Consider the following 18357-nt stretch of genomic DNA (forward strand, 5'->3'; position numbering starts at 1 on the left):
CGGACGTTAATTCAAACATAAGGAAAATAGGACAATGCATACTCAAAAGTGATGAAATGCGCCACTTTCCTCGGTCACCATTGCCCTTGATCATGCACGATAGGGTGATGGTCATTTTGGTCTTGTCTTTGCATTCATTGATCTTGCACAATTGGTTTCACAAGCCATCATGCAATGAAATTGCTTGATTGATGATTTGTGAACCACAACTTGTCCCTCATTTGATTTCCCCATGAAAATGAGAGGCAAAGTATGCAAACAACCCTTGAGAAATACTTTATTTTGCTTTGTTTTGCTTTCTATTGCAATAAGGAAGCTTAGACCATCAGTGGCCGATAGCCATCACCAGTGGCCAATCGGCCACCAATGGTAGCCGACCGGTCCCCTGTCAGCCACCAATGAAATTTGCACAGTGTGTTCTTGAGGTGGAGCAGAGGTGTTCTGGAAGTGGACAGCTTCTTTGGTGTTCAAATGTGAAAACAGAGACATGCAGCAGCAAGACAGTCCCTTTTTGGGTGAAAGCCGAGCACGTGCATGAGCTTCCCTTGCATTTTCAAGTTTGCTTATCCCTTAAATATCTAGCTTAGATGCATGTTGTAATTAATTAGTTGTAGCTAATTAAATGTTGTGAATAATTAGTTAGTTTAGCTAGCTATTTGATTTCGGTTTGTAATAATTAGTTAACTAGAATAGTTAATTAATTTCGGTTTGTAATAGTAGCTTAATTAGCGTAGCTAGTTGGTTAGGTCTTATTCATTCGGACCCTCTTTCGCGAGGATGTAATGTTGTAATAAGTGTGCGTGCGTGTGTGTCTTCCAACCCCACGTCTTTCTCCCTTTTATTTAATCGCTTTTGATGGTTAGATTAGGATCATGTTTTGATTAGTATATCGCATGCTTGCATCCATTCATTTGTATTGCATGCACCGAGGCTCGGCGTATCATTCAAACCGTATTGCAATTTCAATACATCTTTGAATACGTGTTTAACTGCACGTTATCAAATTGATCCATATGCCATATTATTAGCGGAGCCTATTAATTACATATTGCATGTGTTGCATTAGGCATTTTGTATAGTTTGAATTGTGCATTTTTCTAACTAGTTTCTATTTTGGCTTAGAGCACTCGGTAAGTTTTATGCTTCAGCATACTTGCATGAGTGCGATTGGCATGTTGTCATGTTTTGCATGCTTGCCATGAGACTATGTGCTTACTTGCTAAATTACATGAATGCTTGTGGATGAAGGCTCATTGTTTGAATTGGAACAATTCAACGAATGTAAGTTTTAAGCCCACTTTGTTGTGGCAAATCATGTTTTAAGCCCACTATGTTTGGTGGCAAATCCACATCTTTTAAGCCCACTTGAGGGTGGCAAATTCAAACCATTTTCTCAAACAAACATGAGTTGAATTGTTCCAAATTGAGCAAACTAATCTATACTTGCTTGTGTGCATCACGTAGTAATGCTAGTTTAATAACCGGAACAAGAACACATAATGTTTATAAAAAATAATATCATGATTAGTAGAGGCCGATCTTTGATCGGGCGAGCAGGGGGTGCTCATTTCAAGACCTTTCCCTCTTGTACCTAAGTTCTCGAGCTGAGACAACTTTGGTGATGATGGACACGTGGCCTTCGGCATGAGTTAGGGTTTCCTAAATTTCTTCAAAAATAAAATATTTAGGTAGCGATTCTGTATCTAGCAAAGCAGTCCAATTTTGGCACTTTTGACTTAAAATCAATTTTCCAAAATGATTTGCCGGATTTGGACTCTTTGGTGATTATCAGTTTTACATTGCACTTTGTGAGATTAGATTCAGAACCGCGGGAATCCGAACTGTGAGGTCTTCTTTTCAAACCCTTTCCGAAAGGCGTGGCGCGGAAAAAGGCGAGTCCACACTAACCAAGAGAAAAATTTAGCTTTTGGTGGTGAGAAATTATTCCAAATTAGTTTAGCTGATCTGTGAATGGTGCCATCATTAACCAAACCCCATGCATAAACAATATTGACCTTGAAGACACCTGACTATGTAGACTTCTAAACCAAACAATCAACTGAATCACTTCTTAAAACAGGGATTAATAGTTGGGAGAAAGAGAAAATACACATGCCAAAGAGTATGACTTACACAGACAAATAATGAGAAGTGAGTTGGAGTTTAGGAATAACTTTTTTAGTAGTTTTTTTATGATTCTTTTATGTATCAGTGATTTTTTAAAAAAAATTTATCTAATCATTTTTCTTTTTACAATTTTCTAGTAGAAGAATAAGAAAAGTAAAAATTTTGACATAAATTTAAAATAATCTACTATTATTATAAAAGAACGAAGAAATTTCAATGTTTTATACTTTTATTTTATTCCAAACGTACCCCTAAATGTTTGAATCAATAACTCGTCTTACATGACGGTTTTGGACACGTATTTGTTTTTTTTGTATCAGGATCCTCTAGAGTGGGATTCCTGAAGTGAATGATCCAATGGCTCAAAATAAAACTAACCAAAATGATGTCGTTTTGGTTGGTAATTTCAAAAAAAAAAAATAAAAAAAAAATAATGCTTTAATTCAAAACATCTACAGATCTGATATGAAGCATTACAGACAGAGAGAGAGAGAGAGAGAGAGAGAGAGAGAGAGAGAGAAGGGTTGAGAGAAAAAGCTCTTCCCACCCACCCCGACGCGCCGCTGCCGTTGCCAAGCCGCTGCCTGCCATACTCCAACAGATTGAAGGAAAAAACCGCAGGTTCGTTCATCCTCCAAACTTAAAATATTAGGGCTTTGAATCCAAAAATTAGGGAAAATCTGAACTTGGCTACCTTTGTAGAGTAAAAATCTGAACTTGGCTACCTTTGTCAATGTTGACTTTGATTAAAGTTTCTTTAATTTCCTGCTTCGTGTTTTCAAGAAATCGTTCATCCTCTAAACTCAAAATAGTAGGGCTTTGAATCCTAAAATTAGGGAAAATCTGAACTTGGCTACCTTTGTAGAGTAAAAATTTGAACTTGGCTACCTTTGTCAATAGAGAAATGTGGATTGATGTAGAGTCCATAAAAGTCAGCACTAGGGATATTTGTTTATTTATCTCTGTAAGTGAGCACTCGGGATTGTTTTTCAGGAGGCTTTGGTGTGGGAACAATTTCAATTAAGGAAAGACCCACATCCTGTTTAATTTTGAATCCATTCATCCTTAAGTGAAAAACATTTTGAAAGAGATCCATTTGCTAGAGCTATAAGGTCATATTCTTAAATTAACCAAGGGAAATGTTACTGAATGGTGAAATAAGTTCATATAGAAATCAATATAAATCTCTATCGAATTATATTTTGCTAGAGCAATAAGGTTATATATGTTCTTATTGACTAGCATAGAAGGTGGAGTTTATGAGCAAATTTTTGATAGTTTTTTTTTTTTTGATGAGGGCATATGGATTATTGTGTAAGTTGATGCTTTTACTCCTCCAACCGTAGTATATATAGTCCATTTTTTTATTCCACTTCCGAATTACCCTTTCTAATATGAATGAGATATATTCTTCATGGTAAATGCATATACTAAATAAAGTTTTAATTGTATCTTGAGATGTATAAATGGTATGGTGCATTATTAAAACTAAGACAAGATTTTCCATATTGTCATAATTGCTTCAAAAGATAGTCCTGCTTTTTCGGGACTTTGTTGGATTTGGAACATCAATGAAGATAGATATGCTATTGTCTATAATCCTTGTTTTATTTTTTTGGTGGAATTGGAGTGGGTCTAGGATTTTCTAAGGTGTTTGTACTTATTTACCTTTATAGGCAGGATAACTTAAAGTTCTATTCCAAATATTGGATGTTAATGAGTTGGGATGAGCTTTGATCCAAAGTTCTATTCCAAATATTAGATTATAGATGGCAGCATTCAAACTTATGCTGATCTTGATGATTGATGCCTAAAATGGGATTCACTCCCATTACCCGTTTCATGTGATTTAGCATTTGAGTCCTGCTTCTTGTTTTCTGAAAGTTTAGATATTGTTGTTCCATTGTTGTTATTTCAGGTAAAAAAATATCAACATCAAATGCATCTATGAGTGATACTAGTGAAATTCAGTTTAGAAATCGAAAATGTTGTTTCGGGGCGAGAGTAGCATTCAAGATTTCAGAGTCAAAGGAAAATCCAGGGATGGTATACTTTGCTTGCCCTTTCAACAATACCAATGGATGCGACTTCTTTGAGTGGTGGATGCCTGTACATAAACAGCATCAATGGTTGAAGATGATAAGGGAGGAAAGCGACGAAAATTGTAATATCAACCCTTTGGTCAACGAACTGATTGTATCCAATGATGAGCTGAAAGAAATGGTTACAAGGTTTAGGAAAGAAAGTAAACAAATGGTTGTAGAGATTAGACAATTTTGGGAAAAGTTGCACTATGCCATTGTCATAGTATTAATTGAATTTGGACTTCTTCTTTTGTTGTTTAAATAATAAGTGTAAATTAAATTCGGATTTGGACTTCATCTTTTGTGAACTAAATATTATGTGTAAATTAAGTTGGTTGGTGACTTGAACTAAATATTTTGATATCTGGGTTAGATTGTATTAGTAGACCTTTTGAAGTGCTCAATTGATATGTATAAAAAGGAGTTTTTCAAGAATGGTTGCTTTGTTTGTTTGTTCGGATTCTTCGATTTTTGTTTGGTTTTGGAAGTGACCAGGGTGTTTGGTGTTCTTTTGAGTGCTCAATTTTTGTATTATTCATACGCTAACTTTTTTTACTTTTAGCATTGAAGTGTCACAATTGCTTGATGAAAAGGACATGGATTTAAGTGGATATATGTTACCTGTGGCTATATGTTACATGTGGGCTAACCATGCAACTTTTGTGCTCCTCTCCTGGATCGAGCAATGCCAACCAAGAATAGTGCACACAGTGCTTTCACTTTGAGCCTAGGAATTTAGGGATGAGGCATTGAAACAAAGAATTGTTGAGTTGTATATTGGATACTCCTCATCACTAACAGATTTTTGGCATTTCATAACATCCCATACCAAATAAGGGTGGTAAGTTGATCACTGCAATGTGTACTGAGGACCTAGATTCGTAGCTTTAAATATAATTTATATTATACACAGAAGTGTTTACAAATTATAGTGTAGAGATATGGTCAAAAAAGCCATCTTTAAATACAGGAAACAAATAGCTATTCATGCCATTCATCCAATTGCATCTCCAACAACTAAATCCATGCAATAATCCACTTAACATTTCCTTCCTCTAGAACACAGGTAACATATATCACATTCCCATACCCTTATCCCCAAATTTCAGCACCATTTGAGCCAAAAATCAGCACCATTTCAGCACAAAATTCAGCACCATTTCAACACAAATTTCAGCACAACACTCAACACAAATTTAAGCAACAAAATCTGCATTATGCACCATTTCAGCACAACATTCAGCACCATTTCAACCAAAAATTCAAAGAATAACCAAAAAAAAGTTTTCAATATTAAAATAAAAAGTTTTCAGTACCAAACCACATTCAGCACAAAGAACATTTCAGCACCATTTCTATATTCACATAAAAAGTTTTCAATATTACATACACAAACACCATATCCAACAAAAAAAATCAATGCTAAGATATTAACGTGTGATCCACACGGCCACAGCCACGACCACGACCACGATCATGCCCATGCCCACGTAGTACCTAAAAAAAAGAAGAAGAAAATACTCTTATATCAAAGAAACCATAAAATAAAATGGAACTTTAAATGAATGAATGACAAAATAAAAGAGGAAAGGTGAAAAATAAATTACTTGACTACATGCAGGACTATTCGAGGCTTGCGAGTCATAATCGCTTGCATTGCTAAGCAATGCTTGATAGCTTCCATGGACAGAATACATAGATGGCATTGAAAAAGACATATTGTGATGAAGAAAACTTGGCTGCAACAATAACAAACACATATCAATTTAAAATGGTACTAGTCACTTACAAATTAACATAATAAAACTTCTTATTAAACTAACTTACATCATACGCGGGATACATAAATTGAGACGACGAAGCATTAACTTGAGGAACACACGTCAAGAATGGAGGAAGTTGAGGAGTATTTATTGAAAATAAAGGAGCCGATTGAGGAATACTCGGCGAAACAAAGGAGGTGGTTCAGGAGCACTCGCCAAAAATAAAGGAAGAGGTTGAGGAGCAACATACATGGGAGTTTGAGAAGCATTATGTGAACTTGTTTTATTTTTCTTTGCCAACGCAAGCTCCAAACCACCTTTTGTCCACCTCGTCCCTTACTAATGCACTCTCTTCGCTTGAGTCCTTTTGCTTAAACTACATTTGTATCCGTTACACCATCCACTTCAAAGCTTTCGAGGCATGTGTCGGGAGGGCTTTCTTGTTCAATAGTATCTGAAAAAGGCATATTGAATTTTGCACTTAACATGCTTTCAATGTTTGCAATTAAGTCATCTGCTTTCTCTACCGTCAAGTTATATGTTTTCTCACTTTTGGAAGCTCTACACGCTGTGAAGTTTGATTCAATCTTACATCAACCTTAATATCATGCCTACACCTATCTTTCATATTTTTAGCTCTTGCTTTTTTAGTCCATCTCTTGAGAATATATTGGGAAGGAATCTCTTTGAATTTGAAGGTGTCTCTAAGAATCTTCAAACAATGACTACACAAAATGCCTTTCATTTCAAACTTCCTACAATTGCAAGTGAGTGAACCATCATACTCCACTCTCACCTTCCTCACCTTTATACCATTATTATCAAGAACCGTATAAACGGTACTCTCACCATCATGTTTAGTTTCTTCAATGTTTATTTCAAGGGACTTGACATACTCATCCTGAAATTCTTCATAAATTTTATTTATGTAAACATCTGTAGCTTGCTCCATAATCTTCACTTTAATATTCACCCTTAGCAACTTTTGGCATAGAGCATATTCGGCTTGTAACTCTTTGTACCTCTTCTCACAAAGAACTCGATCAAAATGCATGAAAAATTGCATTAATTTATGATCAGACTGAATGAAGTCTTCAAGAATGCATTACATGATTCACTAAGTTGGGTGCTACTCATGTCTGCACCCTATGCATTTCTAACGTATGGCTAACCCCATTTTCCCTTGACCTCAAATGTTAACTTCAACCAATGATTATCTTGCACTTCATACTTGTCAAACATTTCCTCCCATTTTAACGTAAAATCATCCCCATCCTCAATGTTGTACATAAATTTGGATAAAACACTCTTCATCCCCTTATGCTTCACCTCCTTATCATTGAAGATAGAATTTGCATGCCTTAATGCATTTTGCATCAAATGCCAAGTGCAAAGGCGGTGTTTTGTGTTAGGCATGACAATAGGTATGGCCTTAGCCATTGCAGCATCCTGATCCGTAAAAATTATTTTCAGAGCCTTACTTGAAATTGCCTCCAAGAATCTTCTAAAAAGCCATATAAAAAAATCGGCAGTCTCATTATACATCAAAGCTACGCCAAATATAACAATTTCCCTGTGATGGTTAATCTAATGAAAGACGCAAATGGTCTATGTGCACTATTTAACTTGTAAGTAGTGTCGAAAGTCACGACATCACCAAATTGCTCATAATCCATGATCATCTGAGCATCGGTCCAAAATATGTTTGTAATCTGCTCCTCGCTATCTAATTGGAGCAAGTAAAAAAAAGATGGATTCTCCAATGTTTTCTCACGAAAATATTGCAAAATGCTACCTGCCTCCCCATATGCTAAACTCTTTTGCCTCTTCATTCTCAAATAATTTTTTTGGTCCACTTTTGTGAACCCAAGCTTCATTACCCATGAACTCAAATGTAGCATTAAGCCGGATTTCAAAATTTTCAACTAAATCTATTTCGGCTGCTTGTGATGTAGATATCTTCCTTTGGGATGGTAACATATGCGTACATTCTGCTGGTACAAAAATATGATTACGTTGTTCAACAAAATCACCAAAAACAATTTATGAATATTCTTATCCCACTTAATGATGATTCGGTCTTGACAACCAGTCCTCACTTCCTGCCTAGGATTTTTTGTTAATGGATCTCGCTTGTCAACAATCCGAAACCCCTCCTTATTACAAACAAATAGCCTTAAGGTGATTTGCCGCTCCTTGTTCTTGTTTACATAACCCCTTCTAATACTAAAGCCCAACCTTCCACCATAAGCATTATAGAAATTATATGCTTCTTGTTCTGTATCAAATGTCATGTGAACTCTAGGCTTCCAATCACAATCACCCCCGTCATTCTCAACATTGTTAGGTTCCATATCAATGTGCCAAGTCACTTAAAAAAAAATGCTTAATATTAGCATAAAAACTATAAATTATGTTTGCAAAATAATACAAACTGAATAAAAACACTACAAGAATTGACTCATATTATATTATATAAACAAAGGGAAACAAATCCCTTCAATAGTAAATTATGTTTTCAATGATCCAGATTTAACACAAATTCCTTAATTTTCTTATAATCAACATGTGAACATACAAAATCAAAATTAAACAACAAAAACAAACGAAATAAAAAAATAAAAAATAAATCTACAATTCTATAGCTCAATCATCAGTACGAGAGTCCATATAGTTTGAACGTGACATTGTAGATCAAGTAGTTCTCAATTTTAAATTCTTGGAATTTAAATGCCTAGACTACAAATCTATGAGGTTAATAATCGTCTGTTTGTACAAAAAAAATATAAATGCAATGTTTAGATATCAAAGATTTTAAAGCCTATTTAACAGGTCACTATTATATACATCTTCTATTTGAATAAATAATGAGTTGCATATGAAGAAGAAGCTTGATGAGACAGGAAAAAAGAAGTGCTCATACAAAAACTATGATATTTTACAACCAAAGGTGAACTACACTTCCATAATCACATTTGTTCAGCTCCCTGGGTACCAGTCATGCAAATAAAGTCCCTTTAGTGTCTTGAACTTTATGTTCTCTTAAATTTAATTTCATATAGTTTTGATGGGTTTATGGTGTTGATCCCTTACTGTTGATCCGATGATACATAAAATATTTGTTGGAATATTAGAGCTGTAGGTTATGAGCAAATTATTTAAAAGCAGGATTGCTTGGTAAAGTTATTGTTGAGAGGTCTCAACTCTCAAATATTCTTGTACTTGTTGCCCTGTTTTACCTTTGGAAAATCTTTGTGAAGAGTTAATTGGCTTTCAATTAACTCTGTGTATGCTGGAATTGATGTTTTTAATTTCTTTGTGATGAGTTAAACTCAAATTGATGTTTTAAATTTTTTTTCCAGAGAGATCTTCATTCAAAATTTGTGCACAAATCAACAATATAGAAAAGTAAAAAGGGATGAATGAAATGTTATTTACCTCAGTGACGACGGTGACGATTAGACGGTGGCAACAATGGGGCAATGGCTGGACGGCGACACTCTCGTCTCTCTTCTGTCTCTCTCTCTCTTGCACTCCCGCCTTCTGCTACTGCTTCTGCTATACCTGGAGGGCATTTTGGGAATTTTGAATTAAGCATTATTATTATTTTTTTTGGAAATTACTAACCAAAACAACGTCGTTTTGGTTAGTTTTATTTTGAGGCGTTGGATTATTCACTTCAGGAGATCACTTCAGGAATCCCACTCTAGAGGATCTTGATACGGTTTTTTTTACACAACCGGACACGTATTCACCCTTGTTGGCAAGAGTTGGCAACTTTTTGTCATGAATTAGTATAAGCATATATCTCACACTTAACCGCAATGGTCATGGTGGCAAGGAACCAAAGACTTGGTCCAATGCGTGTGGTTTCTTCCTCTCTCTCCCTTATGCCTTGTACCCCTTCACCTCTATCTGTTGGACTTTGGTTGGTTTTCTTTACAAATACTTCTTTATTCCTTTCTTTATTCATGCAACAAAGGAGTTTGAAATATTGCCTCTTTAGAGTTAATTACTCTATTCCTTTTTTTGGTTGATTGGAGTTTGGAATATGATGAAATAGAATGGAATAGTTATTTCTTAAATTTTTTTATAGAATGATCATTCACTTATAATGGTAAATGATAATTATTTGCAATGTATTATTTATTATTTTTTTAGTCAATCAAAGGTGTGAGTGAAAATTTTAATAGAATGATTATTTCATTCTATTTTGTTTTAGTAAATCAAACACCATATATTTATTTGTGTCTGTCTCTCTTCATCTTCTAGACATGTCTTGTCAAATTTCTAGCAAACAAGGGAATTGACCAGCATGACCAACTTGCGGTGGTGGAGGATGCCTTAAACAAATCAAGATTTAGCTCATAACAGACTAGATTGAACTTCTTTCTAAAGGCCTTAGGGGTGTTTTGTTTGAATGGATTGAATAATGGTGAATTATAACATGATGAATTGTTAGTCTTAAATAAATAGTCGCTGGACTATTTAGTTAGAAATTATGTATATTTGGCCCGAGCTTTACTAAACTAACCAAATGATGGATTAGTAAATTTATTAGATATGGAGTCCAATTCCACACTTCAATCCCATGAAACAAACGACTCTTATTTTTTGTTGGTGATTTCTTCTTCTACTTGTGTTTTGTTTTATTTTCTTTTGCACTAATCAAAAAAAAAAAAAAATGTCAAATGCTTAGGGTGTGTTTGGTAACGTTTACGTTTTCAGTTTATATTTACAAAAATTTTATAAACTGATTTTTGTTTATTTTTTATTTATTTTTAGAAAAACATAAACTATAAACGCGTTTGGTAATTAACAAAATGTTTTAAAAAATTTAAAAATATAAAAAAGAGTGAGAAATGGCAAGTGGTGGCAAGTGGCGGCGGAAGACGGTGGTGGCAAGTGGTGACGGTGGGTGGTGGGTAGCTGGTGGTGGCGGGTGGGTGGTGGTGGTGGGTGGGTGACGGTGGCGGGTGGTAGCAAGTGGGTGGTCGTGGGTGGCGGATGGCAGGTGGTGGAGGGTGGGTGGTGGTGGCAGGTGGTGGCGGCGAGTGTGTGGGTGACGGTGGCGGGTGGTAGGTGGTAGCGAGTGGGTGGTGGTGGTGGTGGTGGTGGCGGGTGGTGGATGGTGGTGGTGGCAGGTGGGTGGCGGATGACCGGTGGTGGTGGGTGGTGGGTGGTGGCGGGTGAGTAGTGGGTGGTGGGTGGTGATGGTAGGTGGGTAGGTGACGGTGGCGGGTGGTAGCGAGTGGGTGGTGGTGGTGGTGGCAGGTGGGTGGCGGATGGCGGGTAGTGGCAGGTAGGTGGCGGGTGGTAGTGGTGGTTGGTGGGTGGGTAGGTGGGTGACGGTGGTGGGTGGTAGGTGGTAGTGAGTGGGTGGTGGTAGTGATGGCAGGTGGGTGGCGGATGGCGGATGGCGGATGGCGGGTGGTGGTGGGTGGTGGCGGGTAGAAGGCGAGTGGTGGTGGTGGTGGGTGGGTGAGTGACGGTGGCGGATGGTAGATGGTAGCGAGTGGGTGGTGGTAGTGGTGGCGGTGGGTGGTGATGGCAGGTGGGTAGTGGGTTATGACGGTGATGGTGGTGGTGGTGGTAGTGGGTGTGTGGGTGACGATGGCGGGTGGTAGGTGGTAGCGAATGGGTGGTGGTGGTGGTGGTGGTGGCAGGTGGGTGGCGAGTGAGTGGTGGGTGGTGGGTGATGGGTAGTGGTGGCGGGTCGGTGGCAGGTGGCTGGTGGTGGATGGTGGTGGCAGGTGGGTGGTGAGTGGTGGTGGCAAGTAGATGGCGAGCGGTGGTGGTAGTGGCGGTGGCGGGTGGTGGTGGTGGCGGTGAGGGGTGGGTGGTGGTGGCTAGTGGGTGGCAGGTGGGTGGTGTCTGGTGCGTGGTTGGTGGGTAGTGGTGGCGAGTGGTGGGTGGTAGTGGGAGGTGGGTAGTGAGTGGTGGTGAGAGGTAGTAGTGGGAGGTGGGTGGTGGGTGGTGTTGGGTGATAAAAAAAAAAAAAAAAACTGAAAACTCAAAATGAAAACACATTTTTTGTGTTTTCATTTTTTGGCCAAATTTATAAACTGAGACCACTGATTTATAAATTAAAAATTTTACCAAACAAGTTTTTATTTGAGTTTTTTAAATTTTTATAAATATAAACAGAAAACTAAAAATGTAAGGTACCGTTTGGTAATACTTACGTTTTCAGTTTTCTGTTTATATTTACAAAAATTTTAAAAATTCAAATAAAAACTTGTTTGGTAAAATTTTTGATTTATAAATCAGTGGTCTCAGTTTATAAATTTGACCAAAAAATGAAAACACAAAAAGTGTGTTTCCATTTTAAGTTTTCAGTTTTTTTTTTTTTTTTTACCACCCAACACTAGCCACCACCCGACACCATTTTCCACCACCGTCTTCCGACACCACCCCCCACCCTCCACCCCCCACCACCACCTGGCACCACCACTCACCACCCACCTGCCACCACCACCCACCACCCGCCACCACCACCCACCAGCCACCACCACCCAGCTGTCACCCACTCGCCACCACTACCCACTCCTTGCCACTACCACCACTACCACCACCACCACCACCACCAACCTGCCATCCACCAGCTACCCACCACCACCACCACCACCAACCTGCCATCCACCAGCTACCCACCACCACCACCACCACCCACCTGTAACCCACCCACCCGCCACCCACCACCACCACCACCACCACCACCCACCACCCACCCGCCATCTACCTGCCACCACTACCCACCACCACCCACTCGCTACCACCTACCAGCCGCCACCGTCACCCACCCACCCACCCACCACCATCACCCGTCACCTACCAGCCGCCACCCACCACCACCCGCCACCCACTTGCTTCCACCACTATCACCACTACCCACTCGCTACCACCCACCACCCGCCACCGTCACCCATCCAACCACCATCACCACCCACCCGCCATCTGCCACCCACCTGTCACCACCACCCACTACCCACCACCATCACCACCCACCCGCCACCACCCACCACTACCCGCCATCTGCCACCCACCTGCCACCACCACCCACTACCCACCACCACCACCACCACCACCCACTCGCTACCACCCACCACCCGCCATCGTCACCCACCCACCCACCCACCCACCCACTACCACCATCCGCCACCACCACCGACCCGCTACCACCCACCACCACCCGCCATCCGCCACCCACCTGCCACTACCACCCACCCCCGCCACCACCACCACCCACTCGCTACCACCCGCCACCGCCACCCACCCACCTGTCACCACCCACCACCATCAGCTACACACCACCCACCGTCACCACTTTCCACTACCGTCTTCCGCCGCCACTTGCCACTTTTCACTCTTTTTTATATTTTTTAAATTTTTTAAATATTTTGTCAATTATCTAACGCGTTTGTAGTTTTTTTTTCTAAAAATAAACACAAATCAATTTATAAAATTTTTATAAATATAAATTGAAAACGTAAACGTTACCAAACACGCCCAAAGCATTACTAAACAGCACCATATCTTTTTCACAATCCTTTAATTTAAAATCAAGCATTATGTCTAATTTTGAGAAGACTTGAAGAGCATTATTTTAAATTGAACATCGACGATTGTTTTATGGGAGACATTGACCTTTTGATGTGTCCATGTAGTTATATTTATTTGTAGTTGAAGTCTTTTTTTATTATTATTTTAGATTGTCATACTTCAAATGATCACTTTTTTGTTCCATAACTAGGCAATTAGGGAAAACCCAAATTTTGTTCTACCAAATGATAATTTCTATCAACTTTAAATTCATCTGTGTTTAGTAATGAGTCATTTTGTTACATTTACACCTAAGGACACTAAGGCCTTGTTTGAGAACATACTATTTTAATAATTTTTTGATTTTTTGATTAAAATATGAGGTAAAAAAAATTAGTATGTTTGTAATGACTTTTTGATTTTTTACGAAAAGATGTGTAAAAAATATAAAGAAAAGGGAATCTATAACTTTTTTGGTATAGGTTACAGGTTTTTTGAATTTTTTCGTAATTTTTTGACTTTTAAACTAAAACTACTGCATGCCAAACGAGACCTAAGTGCCCTATGCAAATATCAATGTGTTTGGGCAATTTAAGAGGACATATACTTGTATATGATTGGAGTAATTTTGTGGAGTATTTGGATGGGTGCACAGCACCATCTTATGATAGGAACCATGGTTGAGTTGTATTGTGTTGAGGACGAGGAAATCATATACTCCATGCTGCAAAATTGAATATTGGTGATGAGTTGTTACATTGGAAGTCAATAATATTAATTTCTCTGCTGGTGCTATACTTCTATATTTTCTACATTAAAAGTCATAATGTTAATTTCTCCATTGCACTTGTTTACCAACATTAATGTTACGGGCCACTTGGTAATTGCTCACTTCTACTTCATTCATTTAAAAATGGAATCGAACAATTGATTTACGAAAAGTTAGATTTTTTTCTCTTACATTAAAAATCAAATTGCATAATGATTACGTACTTAAAAGAGGGTATTGCCACATGTGTGTCTTCTTCATCGTGATTGGTTTAGACAATATAAGCTTCGTAATTATATTGATGTTAAAAAATAACAAAATAATAAGAGATTGACACTTTCCTATAGGTTTTAAGGCGCTCAAAAGGACGGACCCCCCATCCCTCCCATAAACTCTGAATGCTTATCTTCAATTTTTAACCTGAAATTATCTTTGTAGTTCCATTTTCTTGCATGTAGAGCAAGTACAGAGAAAGTCATTAAAAGTAAAAACTCAAGAACAATTAGGAATATTTAAAAAAAAAAAAAATCACATGCAATGCACGTGCACTCAACTAATTTAACAAAGTGTGAGAATAAATAGAAATTTTAGTATGAGTATTTAGAATTCCTGTGGCCATTTACAGCCATATGGGTAATCTCCACAGAAGATTAATATTTACCAAACCATCTTGGTTTAAATTAGAAATTCCACAAATTATCTAGTTGAATGTACAAAATAGAAGTCGAGATACATGGGAAGCTATACATATATATGTTTGGCATACAGTTAAAAAAATCACATTTTTTTTGAACTCTTTTAACTTAGTAAATTTTTTTTTTTAAATTATGTTAAAATCTTTTACTTTTTAAATCTGTCTTGCTTAAAAGTAAAAGATAAACAAAAAAATTCACTAAAGACAAAAAAGATAAAAATTAAAACAAAAACAAAAGTAAAAAAAAGCCAACTGTTTTTTAATCTGAATTGAAAGAAAACAATGAAAAAGAAGGGAAAGCTCCTAAAAAAAAAATTCAAGACTGAATTTGAATTCTCTTGGAGTGGACTGATTCATTTACATTAAATGGCCACTTTATTGAAAATTCTTTAAACAAAATAATATTAATAATAATACACTTATCCACCTTTCAAATCATAATATTATTTGCAATAAGTTTTACATGAACCCTACTATAATGTGCTACATCAACATTTTGTTATAAATTAAATATTGATATTATTAATGAAACAATACAAAGAGAAAGATTAAGAAGGTAATGGAATTTATTGGGTTAGAACATTTTCCTTGGATAACTCAGTGGGGTCAAAATCATCATTTGATTCCATGGCCATCTTCACAAGCCTAAGAAGACTCCCAGTGGCCAAAATTGCTTTAGGATTTACATCATGCAAAGACCTTGCATACAAACTCCTACATGCACCCCATGCAGCCTCATGCAATTCATTGTCTTTATTAGGACCCATTAAACAATGTCCCAAAATTCTCAAAATTGGCTGCAAAAGCTCCCATGGTAAAGGTATCCTCCCCTCCTCCTTCCTTTCACTTTTACCATCATCACCACCATTACCGCCATCACCACTACCACCACCAGAACCATCGTTGCTGACTTCACTTGGTTCATCTGGGCCATCTTTGTACATGTCCCCATTTTGACCTGCCCAAACCACGCAAAACTCACAAAAATCTATCTTCGAACCCACAGGCATTTGAGAAATCTTACTAAAATAGAGCTCGAGTGCCACGCCAACAATGCGAGCTCGCCTGGTTGATCTGACGGTACCATGAGGCTCTAAGCTTGCAGATATCACCGCCAAGTTTAGCTCCGTGGAGCAATTCTTGGTGGTTGATTTAGTGGTTTCATGGTAAATACTAGAGTGCGAGAGGTCAGGGATGTTAACCGTGATGGACTGGCCATTTCGAGAGGTGGTTTCATGGGCGTAGAGAGCTAATAGAACGGCTTCAAAGCCGGCAAGGGGTTTGTGGAGAGCGACACGAGAGAGGTATACACCGGCGATGATGGGGAGAAAACGGAGCACGACAAGCTGGAGGTTGGTGTCGGAGGATTGAAAGGTGTCGTAGAGCCAACGACAGAGGTGGTTGTCGCCAGCGCCGGAGTTAGGTTGGCGAAGAAAGGTGGAGATTTGTGATGATACTTGGGAGTCATGGAGAAGAGAGAAAGCAGGATTTTTTGAGGAGGAGAGAGAGGGAGGAAGGGGGGAAGGGAGGATGGATGAAAGTGTTTCAATGGCTGTTTGAGACTTTTTGAGTGATTCTAAGTCATCCCGGCTAGTGGCAATAATGGTGGGTTCAAGGTTAGTGGTGGTTTCAGGGGTGGAAGGTGAATCAAGAGTGGTGTCCATTGAGAGAGAGAGAGAGAGAGAGAGGGAGATTGGGATGGGAGTTTACATTTCAAGGAAGGTGAAAAAATGAGTTATCAAATGAGAGAATTGTGGAGGAAAAGTAGGATCTTTTACTTGACATTTTCCAAAATGAGAATCTTAATCCTCTCTGTTACAAATATACAATAGAGAGATTACAAACCATCTAATACAAGCCATTTTTCAGAATTATCATCCTCTTTGTTACAAGTTTGAAATGAAAAAAAATATTTTAACCTATGAAGTTGTAATAGGTTAATCAAATTAAAAATTTATGATTAGTAATTTGTTAAGAGTTTTAATACATTTCTCAACTCTTTTGCTGGAGTATAAATATTAATTTACTTACATGTGATTCTTATATGGTTACAAAGGTATTGAAATTTTTTTCGTTTGAGTCCTGATTGTTTACTAAATAAACAAGTTCAAACTAAATATTTAAGCTGATTTTGTTATCAAGCCAAGTGATCCAAGTTTTTTTATCTGTTATCAATGTATCATTATCTTTTAGGTATGATTGGGTTACATTACATCTAGTTTATTACACTGCAGGAAAAACTGCTTTCATCGGCGTTTCAAAAACGCCGCTATAAGTGGAAAAAACGTTGCTAAAAAGATATACCAGCGTTTTTACTTTACGTCGCTGATAGGGCCATCGCCATAGGTACAAGGCGCTTTTAAATGTCGTTGATACTTACAGTGGCGTTTTCATAAGCGTCGGTATAATATGCAATCTACTTAAATAATAACTGATAACATTACAAGATATAGTGACGTTTTGAACAAAAACGCTACGTTTTTTTATTTCATAATTTAATTAATATAAAATATGCTGTTGAGCTGGTTATTTATTCACATTCCAATTTGCACAAAACCATAAAGCACGACATAGCAAAAAAATTCAAAATAAGCTACAAATTCCTCTTACATCTGGATATTTTAATGCTCTTACTAAATATAAAATAAAAAAATTCTAACAAGATTTCAATTTTGGGTCTGTTGACCAAAAAAAAAAAAAAAGATGCAAATTCCTCTTACACCTTGAATCAGCTCTTTCTCTCAGCAAAATTATCCTTTTGACCTACAGATAAATAAATAATAGTTGCACATTATAATCTTTTTAAAGAAAATCTAGAACAAAGCAATAAATTCTATCAAAAGCATGAAGACATAAATCACCATCAATAAGAACATGTATATTCCTTGCTCGTTCCAGATTTAATATAATCAAACCTGGTGCCCAAATTTCAGTGAAACCAAACAATTTTTAGATCAGACATGGTTCTAAATGATGAAAACAGAACACCAATTACCTCTGGTGCCCAAATTTCTTCATACTTGCAAGCAATTAGCATTGAACTAATGCCGACCAACTGAAGCTCCCTCATTAGGACAACATTCATTGAAAGGTACCCGATCAACTATGTTAATTGTGAGGTAAAGGGTCTCAGGCATTAGTTCAAACTTCCTGTGAACCTCTGTCAACCAGTCTATGAGGAATTGATCTCATCTTTGAATTGATTTCAGGCTGTGAATCCATGTAATCATGAACTCGACTCTCACCCTACCATAATAAATTCCCATTATTGAGCAAAACATGTCGATAGATAGAGAGGTAAAAAGATAGAAAAATAAAGGCCAAAATAGTACCTCTGTTAACTTGTAGAACTTGTAGATGTCCTCAACATACTCCACA

The 18357-nt window shown here is 37.7% G+C and overlaps 2 protein-coding genes across 2 annotated transcripts; both read right to left on the reverse strand.

Annotated features, from left to right (window-relative positions):
- Positions 1-7141: 7141 nt before the first annotated feature.
- Positions 7142-8328, reverse strand: LOC145806795 (protein FAR1-RELATED SEQUENCE 5-like). The gene is made up of 3 exons (XM_082904611.1): positions 8064-8328; positions 7770-7965; positions 7142-7547 (listed from the first exon to the last, which is right to left on the reverse strand). The coding sequence occupies exons 1-3, from the start codon at positions 8326-8328 to the stop codon at positions 7142-7144; spliced, it is 867 nt and encodes a 288-aa protein (XP_082760737.1).
- A 7217-nt stretch (positions 8329-15545) lies between these two features.
- On the reverse strand, positions 15546-16643 carry LOC145806797 (uncharacterized). The gene has a single exon (XM_082904612.1). The coding sequence runs from the start codon at positions 16641-16643 to the stop codon at positions 15546-15548; it is 1098 nt and encodes a 365-aa protein (XP_082760738.1).
- Between the last annotated feature and the right edge of the window lie 1714 nt (positions 16644-18357).

Source organism: Camellia sinensis, chromosome 14, assembly GCF_055761805.1.
Source record: "Camellia sinensis isolate YWXY chromosome 14, ASM5576180v1, whole genome shotgun sequence".
NCBI classification, from domain to species: domain Eukaryota; kingdom Viridiplantae; phylum Streptophyta; class Magnoliopsida; order Ericales; family Theaceae; genus Camellia; species Camellia sinensis.